Below are 11567 nucleotides of genomic sequence, written 5' to 3' on the forward strand. Positions count from 1 at the left end.
ATACCCCGAGAGCTCTAAATTGAGAATATGCGACATAATTTCCAGAGTTTGACTTTTCATTAATTACCCAGAGCCTGTTAGACACATGTGTTCAAACATATGCAACATATACTTTGTGCTGTAAGTGTATTTGTTTGCTCTTGCACACATTCGTTATATTCTGCTGGCAACGGAAGTTTCCACATTGTTCTATAGTCTTACTCATGTTCACAGGCACGACCTGCAAATTTATCATTTTTAAGAAGTTTCAATTTGATTTTTGACATTTTAATGACATTTTGAAACCGCAAAGTCATTGTATCACATGCCCAGACATTCAAATGCGTATTATTGTTTGAAATGTTCTGTCATGAGCACATCATAATGCATATATATTTCTTTTTGTGTTCCATGTAACTTTCAATGAATGTGACTGGATGGTTTCCTCCCAATTTTCCAAGTCTGATTAGCAGGTGCTCCAGACGTCACAAGTGGCGATTGCAACCAATTAGAAGTTTGTCTCAGCTGCTTCTGGTTTTGTGGATTCTGTCCGGCTTTAGTTCGAACTCAGAGAATGTCCCGTGGGGTTGCGGGGTCGTGTTGGAAAAGCGCATGATGTCCTACATAGGCTGGACCAAGTTTGTCTTCAGCCGTGCAAGCTGAGAGGAACGCCAGTAGTTCCAATTAAAGTAGCACATTTCAGAATGATAATGGGTGCTGCGTGAACGTGACGTTCTCTCACCTGCTGAGGCAACAAGTCTGGCACTCTGCGGTGGGAACATTTATTTCAGCCCAACTGCCAGCGCCCCCAACTCACATTCAGCCATATCCTCTCTCTGCGGGCCGTTTTTCATCCCAATGGGCCCTCCGCCGTCTATTAACACCTCTATAATTGGTTTAACAATAGGCAGTAATGAGCGGACACTAATGGAGGAAACGACCGATCCGCCTGCCAGGGCCGCGGTGGATGTATTTTGGAGAAATGATGAAAGTTGGAAATTCACCCTCCTAATCATTACAAATAAAAAGAAAAGAAAAAAAACATTAAAAAAAAAAGAAAAAAAAAAAGGTATTTTGCAACAATTTTGCGGAAAGCGACCGCTGCTCTGTCTCAAAGTGAGGTCACGGCGCCCTCGTGTGGCCGTAGGAAAGAAAACACTTGCGTGGAAGAAGGTCGACTTCGTTCCTCTCAGATCACCTCAGGTCGAATCTGACCCATCTCGCACAACCATCGTCACTAGATGGATCTAAATCCTTCCACAAAGTGATTTTTAAAGGTCAGAGGTGCTTCACCGCAATCTGGATCACGAACACGAGTTGAAGGTCGCCTGCTTACACAAGCTTATTTTTGTTTGTGTTGCATCGTGTTTTGTTTTTTTAAGAGACCACATTAAGGTCACAAAAAAGAAGTGTGTCAGTGCTGAAATGTTACCGCCAATGGCTGTTTCTGCTCCACTTTGATCTCATATCTTCACAACACAATTTGGTCCTCTTACCTACAAGGTGACCTCGTGTGTAAATATAAATAGTAGCTATTGATTTTAGTGGCTTCTAACCCACTTTTATGCATCGTTGTGCCAGTGGGGTAAAAAAACTGAACGTGACAAAGGACTTTGTGATCTCTACAGTTTTATTGGTCAACGCAAATATGGTCACATCTAATTTACTTTTCTACATTGCTTTTAATAAGGGAGAGTGTAGCTTTAAGAGAAAACAAGAATCACAGCGAGCAGTTTCCATTGCATTTTATTCTTAGTTTCTATTTTGTACTTGAAGCTGCAATTAAACAAACCGGTCTAAAAAAAAAAAAAAAAAAAAAAAAAAAAAAGACACAATAAAAGAAAATAACATCAATGCAGAAACAGAAAAATGCAAAGAAAGACACAAAAGAGAGACATGGTCAGCTGACTTTGCACAGGCTTCAGATAAAAGCAAGAACCGTCTGGTGGCGACTGAGGGGGAAACAATGTCAGGCAAATCTATGACTGGACAATAAAAAAAGCCATTGCACTCCGACTTCCCCTGAGGTTCCCAGACACACAAACAAGACGGTAAACATTTTTTTTTTTTTTTTTAAAAGGCACTTAACAAGGGATTGCATGATATATCAGTGCATATTAAACATAAATTCTGCTTATTCAAAGACTTTTCTTTTAAAATATCTACAGTAGACCTGATCTGTGTTACCACTTCTAAATATAGAAGGCCTATTTAGGTCTTTGCTCAATGGTTTAGACCTTTCTGTGAGACGTCCTTCAGGTACAGTGAATCACATGACCTGCAGACTCGAGGGCCTGATAAAGAAAATGAGACCTGGCTAAGAAATACACAATTCTATATTTTTAGAATAAAACTTCAGCTTGGGCATAAATTTACCTTTGGTTTACACGTGTTACTGCACAGACAAGTACAGAAAGCACAAGAAGGAGAGTCCTCCTCAAAAATTATTACTGATTTTGGATAATGCATAAATCCCTTGCCAGGTAAATGAGATTTTGCATTAAGTTGAAAATTAAAAAACTGCCAGATTGGGGGAGAGAGTTGATTCTTGGAATTTGTCTCCAGGAGATAAATTTTAAAATTAGTGCGTTTGTGTTTTCAAGTTGATTCTCGCTTTGTGAGCACAACAAGAGAGATGATTTGTAATCGTTTTTCAATTACTTCCAAACCTTTTGCATATACAATGACCAATAGATTGCACACACATACTATAATAGATCTATAGCGTATATAACATTGAACATTCTAGTATAAAATATATTCCTAGGCCTACCAATAGATATCTGTTCATATACATTCGGGGTAAAGCGTAGGCTGGGCTGGATTTCGTTGTCAGCGACATTTACAAACAGTCAAGACAGAGTCTCTGCGGCTGGTGGAGGCGACACGACGAATGGCTGCTTCTGCGCCGAAAACGTTCGCAATTCTCCGAGTCAAAGTGAAGCCGTCAACAACTGGGAAATGTCTCAACACTTCGTTTCTCAGCTTTGAAGAGTTTTAATTGAGAGACGTTTCGATTCAAGGAAAAATAATCTGAATTTGTGCGTCTGCAGGTAGGTTCAGTCATTATATGTACAAAACAAAACAAAATTCTGCCCCAAAAACTGTCTGGACCATAAAATTTGAACATTATGTCATCATAAGTGTAAATTCCAAGTTGGCTGTTGCTCCTTTTATTTCAAAAGGGCAAATATTACTGAGTGTGATACAAAATTAAATGTATCTGAATCTGAGTCAACTGCCAAACTGACAGTTTGACTTCTACATCTGTGCGCTGCCAACCTGCAGTTTATTCAACGACAGAAAAAAAAAAACAGATACGAAACAACCGTAGTTACTGTTTCAACCGTCAGGACATCTGTGTAGGATTTGTCAAGGCAAATTTTTAGTGCATTCCCCAGAAAACATAGCGACAGTGTGCTGGGTCATGGCTACTTCCTGTGAGTTAAACAAATGAATACATTTTAAAAACATGCGCACACACACACACACACACACACGCACGCACATGCACACACGCACACACCAAATTATAACCTTAATGTCGGGTTTGCTGATGAGCTTCTTTTCACTGTTACGCCTCTGCGAAGAGAAACAGGCTGTGTTCCAAATCAGATGCATTTACACCAAAACTTTGTCAACATGTATACGGGTATTGTTTTGTTTTGTTTTTTGTTGTTGTTTTTGTTAAAATAAGCTTTCTCGTTTTTCAGTGTGTATGGCTGGATATCATCCACATGCAAACAGATTCTTTAGGAATTTGTAAAAAGTCTTTATAAAGAAACTGTTTTTTGTTATTATTTTTTCTTCTTACTTCTGTCTGGCATCATTCATCAGGTGCAGTAGACCTGAAAGTCAGTGAATCCTGAAATTAGTAAAATACATTATTTTCCCCACTGCTTTTTTAAGGTGCATTCACAGACTGCAAAGTAAATACTGATTATCACTGCACTCATTGTGTTGTTGCTTCATCCACTTGTTTCCAGCTGATAAATGAGTCATGCTGGTATAGTACTAACTTGGACACGGACCATTATTTTAACCTTACAATTACTAGTAAGTTCACAAAACTGTCAATTGGCTCCCTCTTTTTTAGCATGAAGTTACAAAGCTAAAAGTCTGTTTCACTACATCTTCCAGTCTTTATGCAAAGTTGTGCTCTTTTTTTCCAACTCAATTTCCATTTCTCTGCTGTTCTCTGAAGTCAGATTTTTGATTGTTCTCCAGATTTGGTGAGGTTGAGCTCTTAATACAAAAAAAAAAGAAAAAAGAAAAAAGAAATCGTATTTATCAATAAAAATATTAATTTCACATTCTCGTTCTGTTGAAATTCTTAGACTTAATGGTGCTTAAAGGTGTGTGTGTGTGTGTGTGTGTGTGTGTGTGGGGGGGGGGGGGGGGGCAGGTTTGACTCGAAAGAAAAGGGCTATGGTGATGGCATTCAATCTTTCAGCCTGAAGTGAAGTAAAAGTGGATGGTGATGAGGACAGAAAAAGACCTGTGGCGTGGATGTTTCTGCACTGAGTTGCTATGCAGCTTCTGTCCTGTATGACTTGCTAGTCCAGAGGTGACATCTCCTTTTTTTCATAGTAAAACTGTGGCGAAAGGACAAACAAACAAAAAAAAAAAACAACCCAGGAAATTATTTGTCACTGCATTCCTGCTGTGTGCTCCTGACTTAACCGCTTTTCTGTATCAGATTAGCACATTCGCATCAAAATACTAAAGCGAGCAATTATTTACGAACAACTGTTTCTTTTTATTCTAAAGCCTAATTCCAAAAGTTGGCCGCGAGTGGACAAATGTCTGTAGACCTGCCTGTTGCTGTGTTGGATTCTGGGTTCCATGCAAGTTGCCATCATGTCTCTCTCTCCTTTTTGACAGTTACATCGGCTCCGCCTCCGCTGGTTGATCCCCCACCGGCGGGACCTGGACCAGCGGGAGCCGGCCCAGGTCCCGCTCCGGATGCAGATGCGGCAGAAGGTGCCGCTCCTGCGCCTCCTGTGCCCAAAATGGTTGAGACTTCCCCTTGCATGAACGCCCATGGTGGGCTGTTGGAGGAGTTATCCAGTGGACAGCGTTCCCCACTGGGACAGTACACTTCCCCATCGCCCCGCCGGCTCTGGATGTACACTCTGGTGCAGGGAAAGCAGAACCTGTGCATGGAGAAGATGGATATTGAAAAGCGTGTCAACGCTTATTGGAAGGGCGAAAAATTAAAACCTGATGTGTTTCATGTGTGTACAGTGCGACAGCAGTTGCGAATAAAAATCATCCTGTGCGAAGAGAAATATGTATCCACTCGCACATGTGCCAATGACTTGCGCAGGCAGGCAGGCATTATGAACATGATCATGAAGTGGGAAAACTAGGATTACCTTTTGACCTACATAAAGTAACCGTCCGTTGTTAGTACAACTGCTCCATGGGAGATCACACTTTAACTATATAAGAACTACATTTCCTGGTTCAAATCAATTTCACAATAAACATGTTAACTGTCCACCTGGGTGTGCAACTGAATTTTTAAGCTTGCTAGCACCAATGCTACCACTTAAAAAAAAAAAAAAGTAAGCGTACAGCGCTGCACAAGAGTACTGTCAGTTTAAAATTATTAAAAATGATGAATTGAAATCAAACATAAGATGTCTCACGAACTTGAAAGCGAGAAGAATCAGAGCATGTCAAAACACAAACCTGTGTCCAGGCACTGATGGACACTGGACAAAATGTGTGTCTTCCAGCCTTTCGTGACATAAGGTGCAGGACAGCGTGTTTCCAGCTGCATGGGGGTTCACAGCAGAGGCTGACCCCAACTCAGAGGCACCGCTGTGCGGCAGCGCTGCAGCGGTGGTGGCTGCCTCCGCCGAGGAGCTGGACCCCAGGGGCTCCCCTCCGGAGCGGGCGGCCAGGGGACGTGGCTGCCTGGCCGGGGAGGACGCGGGCTTGGGGCTGGTTTGACTCACGCCTCCGGCCATGGATGAAGATGACGACGGCAGCCCGGAACTCTTGCTGGCACTGCTGCCGGCCACGGCGATGTGGGCCAGCGTCTGCGCTTTGGGTTGGTTCTGGACCGAGCTCAGCTCCCGCTCCAACTCTGGCGTGATGAAGGGAGCGATGCCCATCCCGAAGTTCCTGCGGCTCATCTCCAGTACCGGGGCGGGGAAAATCATGTGGCTGTTCATTGAGGCTGCCCTCGCGTTGATACCGGCCGGCATGCTTGCGAGTAACCCATGCGGGATCCCGGCGATGTTTTGAGTCACTAGGCTGGGAGGGATGGCGGCCCCCAACATGGGTCTCCGGCTGCCGCTGGGGCTCTGGCGGTTGACCTCGGGTGGCGGCTGGCCATCGCGGTGCAACCCGTTCGGCGGTACCCGAATCGAACCCGCAGACTCTCCTCTTCCCCCTCGCTCGCAACGCTCGACGTGCGGCCTGCCGCCCTCTGTCCCCGCGTCTCCCCTGCCCGACGTGCCGTGTTTGTTTGGAGATGGACCGGGCGACCTGACGTTGCCGTCCTGCATCCCGTGAGTTCGTTTCAACTGTCGCGCACTCGCTATGAGAAACTCAATCTGGTTTGCTCCCTCGTAGTTGACGCAGCCACGGCAGACGACTTCGCTGAAGTCCCATACCACAGTCCAGGGCATCTTTGGCAGGTCGCACAGGTAGCACCATTGGCGCCTGGAGGAGGAGGGGGACGACATGGCTGCTAACCTAGCAGGCTAAGCTCCGCCGTTCAACGGGCCAGCTGGATTGCTAACGTGCTAGCACACGTTAGCTCGTTAACCTATTTACGTTAACAGGTGCGAGGCTTGGCTTCGCTGAAGATTTTCTGCACCGACGAATTTCAGATCACCTTAGAAAAAATATATACATATTCTAGGGGTACTACTCTAGACAAATACTAAGTTATATGCACCCTTTTCTTCCTAGAATTGTTTTGTTTACCCACTTCGGCCTGTTCTTGACTGCTGTCAACTGCTTTTCAGATGGACGCTGGAACCTTACATAACCTTTGGAGGTGCATTGTGGGGGTTGGAGTCCTGTTTCCCTGTGGTTGGCATATGCAAAGCTTGTTACCGTGTCTGAGTTGGAACTACAAACCGTAGAGCGGAAGTGAAGTAATGAAAGGTCATAGTTCGTGTCGTGTTGTCGCACGTGCGCCCTACGCTCCCATGCGTTCGTTTCGCTGTTAGTTTCTGGTCGAAAAGTTTTAGCGTGATACTTTGCTTCGTTTTAAATTAAATCATGCCAGGAGACATATCGCCTTCGTCGAGCGAGGATGATGCTGATAATCCTGCTTCGAAATCAACCGAACAGCCAATGGAAACAGACAGTAAGTACACGCGCGTTCATCGTTTCGAAGCAAATCGGCTAAACTGTATGAACCAACTGGATACGATCGTGGCAGTTTTGCTTGGATATGCAGCGTCGGCTGCTTGAATCCAACAATTTGCAGTACAGGACATATTATGTTAGATGCACTTAACCCGGAGTAACACAACCCTGTCCTTTACGCGGAAACAAATCAATAGGAGTGTATTATTTGTCCTGTAGGAACAGTTTTTGTGTGACTTGATCAGATGAATAACAATAACAATTTGTTTTGTTTTTCATTTCTTGCCCCCTCAGCCAAGAAGACCACCATGTACCAGTGTCCTGCGGATTTTGTGTCTTTCTGCCACAGGCCGTGTAGTAGCACTCTGGCAAAAAGTCTGAAGAACGAGAACAAAGAATTGTGGCTCATTAAAGCTCCTGCCAGCTTCAACCCAGAATGGTAGCTACACATTTTCTCCTGATCTCGCATCTCTAATGCAGTCATCATTCTTACCATTTTCTAGTGTTTGCATGCATTGTTGTCAAAATTGTGTCAAGTGAGAAGAATCATGTAGGAAGATATTTCAAACGGACTTAGAAACCGTGCGGAAGCTTTACAGCTACAGTCCAACAACTACATGTAATTGTTTGCAATCCCTTCCTGTCAGGCTTTAGTGATTGACGTCTAACCCAGTGGTTCTCAAACTTTCTCGGTCACACCCCACCTTGGAGGAAGAACATTTTTCATGTCCATCCCACCCCCCAAATAAATAAATAAATAAATAAATAAATAAAATGTGGGGCTAGAAGCCCCAAATTTGACGTGGCTGTGTCTTGAGGGATCCCGATGAACCTGCAAGTGGCCCCATGTCTCTAGGACAAAGTTGACTTTTGACCCCATAGACTTGCATGGCACCAGGGCAGCGGTTCTCAAACTTTATCTGTCACGCCCCACCTTGGAGGAAGAAAGATTTTCATGCCCCCTCCCAAAAGCCAAAATGGTGACAAAATAGTTTTTTTCAAATTCACTGAAACAACATAAATGTGCAAATAATGTTTTACCTTTGGCACACCACTTTTTGTGATATCAAAACCAACATTTGTTTGTTATCATGAACATTCATTTCACATTCATTTCACTTTTCTCTTAATTTATGAAATCATTTATTTTGTACAAATAAACAACTTTAGCAAGTCGCTCTTTGTGACATCAAATCCTGAACATTACTTTTGAAACAAGAATACTTCTTTCACTTTTCTGCTGTGCAAATAACTTTTTTTGGCAAACCACTTTTGTAACATCCACCATCCTGGCTTCCCTGTGAAACAACACAGCTTTATGTTGTGCTCCCATCTCCTCACAAAGTGCACAGAATAGCAGCGCTTTCAGGGGTCTTTTTTTTGATGAAATTAACCTGCCACACGTGATGACGTTGAGCGTGGCGTGCGCTAAGTCATAATATCACGCCAGTCGCGGCGTAGATCAGGTACTGATGCAAATGTGTTTGATTACGTTCTATCAGCGCTCGAAAACTGTTCATTGTCCTCTGGCTTTTTCGCTCGTGGCTCTCGCATTAGAAAGAAAATAGACCAGACGCCGAAACGATCGCTGCGCAGCGACACCATCGTTTCCGCAGCTACTCGTGCAACGATTCTACAGCCAAAAGTGGCCAACAACAAAGAACACCGGCCACCGCCGGACTCCTGAATTCTTCTTTTCGTCCCTGTCAAATATTTGTCCATCCTGTGTCCCTGAGCAACCTTTTGTCTTAGCTACAACCTACTGAACACTTTTTGTTAATTGTTCCGCTGTGGAAAAAGTTCTGACATGAAAACATTAGTTCCCCCGGGCAGGGGGGGGGGCATCTCCCTCCCGCCCGGTGTTTCACGCCCCCCCAGATGTGACTCTGCGCCCTCCAGGGGGGGCGTGCCACCCACTTTGAGAAACACTGGTCTAACCAAACCTCTCCATCCTTCCATGCAGTTTCAGGGGCATACAGGTGCCTCTCTCTGGTTTCAAGACCCTGAAGGTTCCTTCTGCCGCAGCGGGAGCCAAAACTGGAAGTCGGCAGCACATCTACAGCATCCTGGGGTCGACCCACGGCACGGCGGATCTCTGCCTGCTCACCAGCGACAAAGACTCGTCAAGTCAAGTGGGGTTTGGCCCAAAGTTTTCCGGCCTGCTGAACGTGTGCGAGAGCTACGGAGACACCAGCGCCAACCAGGCTCCTCTGGTCATCCCGGCTGCTCCGGCACCGTCCATACCGCCGGGGCTCAAGCAGAGGTTCTACCCCTTCGGCAGCGAGACCCCCACGCTGAACTCTGGGGAAGAAGAGGGGAGCAGGAAAAAGAAGAAGAAGAAGAAGGAGAAGCGGATCAAGGTGGAGCAAGGAGAGGATGCGATGGACGGGGTAAAGGTGGAACCCGTGGAGGTTCAGGACGGCACTGAGGCCGAACAGCAGCTCCAAGAAGGTGGCCCAGTGGAGGAGAAGAGGAAGAAGAAGAAGAAAAAGAGGGACAGAGAGCAGCAGCAGGAGGAGGCGGAGCAGGGCTCGGAGCCCAGCATGACGGCGGAGCTGGAGGTTGCAGTGAAACTGGAACCGATGGACAGCCTGGACGGTGATGTAGTGGAAGGTTGTGGTAAGAAGAAGAAGAAGAAAAAGAAAAGCAAAACAGATGACGACTAGCCTGTCATCACTTTTCCTTGTGACGCTCGTGTTTGTTCCTGGCCCTTGTGAGGCTGCCACACGGCTTGTAATTTCCTCCAGCGCATCATTGCGCCGTGCACGGCTCGCTCTGGCAGGACTGTTCTTGTTTTGAAGGGAGGAGGAGAACTAAACATGTCTCAAACCATGAGGTGAATTGATCCTTGCATGTTTGAGGCCAATGTTTGGGTTGTTTTGAGCTTATGCAGTGACAGTTTAACACATGCAGAATGTCTGCAGCTGCACAAAAAAAGTGAACCGTTTTATGTTTTTTTTCCAATGCCTCTTAAAATGTGGTTGATGTTTAGTTTTTCACTGGGGCTGAGTACGTATTTCAAGAGCCAACCTGGTATCATAGAGTACTTAAACGATTTAAGGACAAAACTGTATTGGCACAGAGCTCTCTTCCCTTTTAAAGGATTTGAGACACATGGAGCAAATGTGACAGCATGACCTCCAAATACAATTAAAAGAATTGAAATGAAAAGTTTGTTCATCAATCCCCCCCCACCCCCTCCACCCCCTGAGCTGGGTCAGTTTTCCTCTCCTGCCTTGTAATGAGTGCAGTGATTTCATCCCGAGAGCTCGGTGCTTGAAGTCATCATGCAGCTTGGAGAGGAGTTTTTCCGTTGTGCAACAGAGAATCTCTGGTCTACGAATAAACAACCAGAACACACAATTACATGAAGAATAAACAATGATGGAATCAATGAAAATTCACAACGTGCCACCAAGTCAAAATTTTACTGCTTAATGAAACATAATTTCTGTTTCTACAAAAAAAAAATGATGTAACAAGGATTTCTTCTCTGAAAAAACAAAACTAAAACTAACAAAAGTGTTTACATCAGTGTTTCCACACAACTACTGAAGTATTTCTTCTCTTGTTTTCATTGCTGCAATGGCTGCAGGCTCCTTAATCATAGTTCATTCTTTATATTAGACAAATAAAGCAGCATATTGGCTTTCAGAGTTGTGTCTGTTTATCGGAACAGATGCATTAGCAGCTGTGACAGGGAGGTGGCGCTGCACTCCAGCCAGTCTACAAGGTGAAGCTGCTGCTTGCAGCCTCAGAGCATCATTTACATGCCACAGTTGAACCCCCTCAAATGTTACACTGTTCTCCACAGGGTCGTCTTGTCAATTAAAAAAACATGAAATTTCAGGGTAGAGAATTGATTTTTTTTTAAAATTTTATTTAATTTTTTTTTTAGAAAATGGGTGTTAATCCGAGTGTTGAAGGAAGGGGCTCTCTGCACCTTCTCTCGGCTCCCTCGCTGCTCTGCACTGGAGTATGGTCTTGTTTCTTAATGAGCTCAGGCACCACTGGCGCGATCGCCCTCTCCCCATCTGTGCTAACCTTCTGCACGTGCTTCAAGGCTTTTATTGATCCACAGTGCATTCACAGATTCACCAAAACACCAAATGGTCAACTGGAGCTACTCTAATGAAATACATGCAAAAGAAACCCAAACAAACAGAAAACTTCAAAAAAAAAAAAACTTTAACTTTCTGCTCTCTGGATTTGGCGTAGCATCGTGAGGGCTACTTGATTTATTTATATTTTTT

At 44.5% G+C, this 11567-nt stretch overlaps 2 protein-coding genes across 3 annotated transcripts; one reads left to right on the forward strand and one right to left on the reverse strand.

Annotated features, from left to right (window-relative positions):
- Positions 1-1709: 1709 nt before the first annotated feature.
- Positions 1710-6965, reverse strand: irf2bp1 (interferon regulatory factor 2 binding protein 1). Of its 2 annotated transcripts, XR_012928222.1 has the most exons (4): positions 5677-6965; positions 4798-5135; positions 4478-4574; positions 1710-3561 (listed from the first exon to the last, which is right to left on the reverse strand). XR_012928222.1 is itself a non-coding variant. In XM_076036608.1 (3 exons), exons 1-2 carry the CDS (start codon positions 6678-6680, stop codon positions 4838-4840), a joined length of 1302 nt encoding a protein of 433 aa, XP_075892723.1. In that variant the 5' UTR covers positions 6681-6965; the 3' UTR covers positions 1710-4574; positions 4798-4837. The 2 variants fall into 2 exon arrangements, 1 of the variants encoding a protein (XP_075892723.1); XM_076036608.1 differs by having other exon boundaries at positions 1710-4574.
- A 52-nt stretch (positions 6966-7017) lies between these two features.
- polr1g (RNA polymerase I subunit G) lies at positions 7018-11163 on the forward strand. The gene is made up of 3 exons (XM_076036612.1): positions 7018-7312; positions 7609-7753; positions 9278-11163. Exons 1-3 carry the CDS (start codon positions 7225-7227, stop codon positions 9978-9980), a joined length of 936 nt encoding a protein of 311 aa, XP_075892727.1. The 5' UTR covers positions 7018-7224; the 3' UTR covers positions 9981-11163.
- Positions 11164-11567: the final 404 nt, after the last annotated feature.

The sequence above is a fragment of the Nelusetta ayraudi genome, unplaced genomic scaffold, assembly GCF_046127955.1.
Source record: "Nelusetta ayraudi isolate G7.1 ecotype Tasmania unplaced genomic scaffold, CSIRO-AGI_Nayr_v1 ptg000048l, whole genome shotgun sequence".
NCBI classification, from domain to species: domain Eukaryota; kingdom Metazoa; phylum Chordata; class Actinopteri; order Tetraodontiformes; family Monacanthidae; genus Nelusetta; species Nelusetta ayraudi.